The sequence below is a fragment of the Nicotiana sylvestris genome, chromosome 9 (genome assembly GCF_000393655.2).
Source record: "Nicotiana sylvestris chromosome 9, ASM39365v2, whole genome shotgun sequence".
Classification (NCBI taxonomy): Eukaryota; Viridiplantae; Streptophyta; class Magnoliopsida; order Solanales; family Solanaceae; genus Nicotiana; species Nicotiana sylvestris.
In genome coordinates this window covers 119978307-119980957 of record NC_091065.1, presented here as the reverse complement: position 1 = coordinate 119980957, position 2651 = coordinate 119978307, and the positions used below count along the sequence as shown (strand labels likewise).

The following is a 2651-nucleotide window of genomic DNA, read 5'->3' as shown; positions in this document are numbered from 1 at the left end:
AAGAAAACTGAATTTATGATCTGTAATCTCCCAGCATAGGAGAGTTGTTTTGTATATGTCAATTTGATCGTATTAGTTATCTTATCTATCAATTCCTGGCATTCCAATTTACTCCACTTTTTTTTAGGATAACAGCAAGCCCAAATATCTAATTGGAAACTCTCCCATTGTAAATCCAGTTATTCCTAGTAGTTGTTCTTTAACTTCTTCTGTCACCCCAGATAAGAACATACTGGACTTTTCCACATTAGCTATCAAGCCGAAGCCTCACTAAAATGCTTCAATGCCTCTAATATTCTTGCCACATACTTCATATGTCCTTTGCAAAATATCATAAGATCATCAGCAAAATGGAGATGCGTGAGTTTAAGCTCTTTGCACATTGGATGGAATCTAAAGTCACGCAACACACTTATTGTCTTCAAGGTTCTGGATAAGTATTCCATTACTAATACAAATAGTATTGGTGAGGCAGGATCACTTTGTCTCAATCCTCTCCTTCCTTCAAAGAAGTCATGGCTCTCCCCATTTACTTTCATTGAGAATATTGTTGTAGTAACACATGTCATCATCCAGTTAGTGAACTTATCAGGGAACCCAAATCCTCTCATTGCATCCTCCAGAAATGACCATTATGTCATATCATATGCCTTTCTCAAGTCTATCTTCATTAAGCATCTAGGTGATGTTCTTCTATTGTAATGCCTTAACTAATCATGACATATCAATACATTATGCACCGTCGACATGCCTTGTACAAAAGCAGCTTGGTTCTCTGCCACTAAGTGTAATACAACAGCCTTTAGCCTACTGCAAAACATCTTAGAGATACATTTGTAAAATATATTACAACATGATATTGGCCTATATTGGCTTGCAAACTCTGGATTATCAATTTTAGGAATGAGTGCAATAATTGTTTCATTCAGTTGCTTCAATAACCTTCCTTTCTCAAAGAACTTCAGTATAGCTTCAGTGACTTCCTCTCCAGTAATAGACCATGTAGCTTTAAAGAAACCACTTCCATATCCATCTGGCCCAAGACTCTTGTTGCTATCTATGCTAAACATTGCTTCCTTGACATCTTTCCCATTGAAAGGTCTGATTAAATAAACCTGTTGTGGTATGAACAGTAAAGGTCCATTCTGAATTATATTGGTAAATAAACTCACTCTTGAATTCCTCCTAGTGCCCAATAGATCTGTGTAAAAGTTCACAAACGTATTAGTTATAATAGTTGGATCATTCTGTCAAAGACCCTGTTCATCCTTAAGTTGTGTAGTAGCTTGCTGTAACCTTTTGTGTTTTATGACAGAATGGAAATACTTAGTATTGTCATCACCCAATATCAACCATGTAGCTTTGTTTTCTGCTGCAAATACACCTCAGCCATATAGGATGATTGTCTAAAGTTAGTATATAAAGTGGCCTCCTCCTGTTGTAACTTTCTATTTGTGGGATCTCTGAATAGTCTTTCTTGAACCTCTTTAAGTGTCACCCTTTCCACATTTGCCTCAGTCACAATGTTACCAAAGTAGTTTGCATTTAACTTCTTTAAAGCCTTCTGTAGCATCTTGAGTCTACTGACAATTTTAAACATCTGACATTCTTCTAGTTGAACTTCCCACCCTGCCTTCACTAAATCAGCAAATTGAGGATGCTGAGCCCAAACATTACTGTAGATGAATTGCCTTCTCATCCCCAGTCTCCTATCCTCCAATGTCACCATGACTGGACAATGATCGCTAGTGCCTTCTGGCAGAAACTTTACTCTGCAAGTTGGCATTATATCCAACCATGTATTGTTGATGAATATCCAATCTAGCTTTGAAAAAATTCTCTGATCATTGTTCTTATCATTCCAAGTGTAGTGATTTCCTAATTGAGGGAACTCAATTAATTCACACTCCCTAATGTATGTGTGAAAGTCTACCACATCAACCCAAGTAACCTGGTTCCCTCCAATTCTGTCTTCCATTCTCAATACTGGGTTAAAATCTCGCAACACCATCCATGGCTTATGACAACCAGCTTGGTATTCCACTAGACTACTCCAAAACTCCCTATTCTCCTCTTTAGTGTTAAAAGCATACACAAATGTCACCACAAAAGTCATTTGTAATGGTATATATACTACCTTACAAGTGATACTTTGGGGAGTTTTGCAAACAACAACCATATTATAATAGTCTGGTCTCCATGTCACTACAATCCTCCCATTATAATATTTCTCCAAGTTTGTCACATTTCTCCATCCACCAAACATTTTTCCAGTAATCATATCTATTTTATTCCTTTTGATCTTAGTTGCCAATAGATCAACCAATCCTTCCTGTTCACTATTGCAAAGGAGTTTCCCCTACTTTTGCTTATTTGGGGCATTTAAGCCCTTGATATTCCAACTTAATATCTTAACCATTCCCAGTGTGGGTATGGTCCTCTTATCCATATTTACCACCTGACTGTTCCTCCTCAAGTCACCCTTTATTCTCTTTGTGCCTCATGGTTCAACACTTGAAAGGAATTTACATTATTTTCCTACTTTGTCACTTGTTGATTCTGTGAGTATTGGCTTCTTCTTGATCTTTGTGGTGTCACCCACACTATTTCCACCTGCTTCTTGGTTGGTGAGCCTTGTGTTGATTTACTCT

The 2651-nt window shown here is 37.3% G+C and overlaps 1 protein-coding gene across 1 annotated transcript; it reads right to left on the bottom strand.

The window, feature by feature from the left end:
• Positions 1 to 254: 254 nt before the first annotated feature.
• Positions 255 to 2281, bottom strand: LOC104222206 (uncharacterized). Its single transcript, XM_070157790.1, has 3 exons — positions 1354 to 2281; positions 732 to 1201; positions 255 to 617 (listed from the first exon to the last, which is right to left on the bottom strand). The coding sequence occupies exons 1-3, from the start codon at positions 2279 to 2281 to the stop codon at positions 255 to 257; spliced, it is 1761 nt and encodes a 586-aa protein (XP_070013891.1).
• Positions 2282 to 2651: the final 370 nt, after the last annotated feature.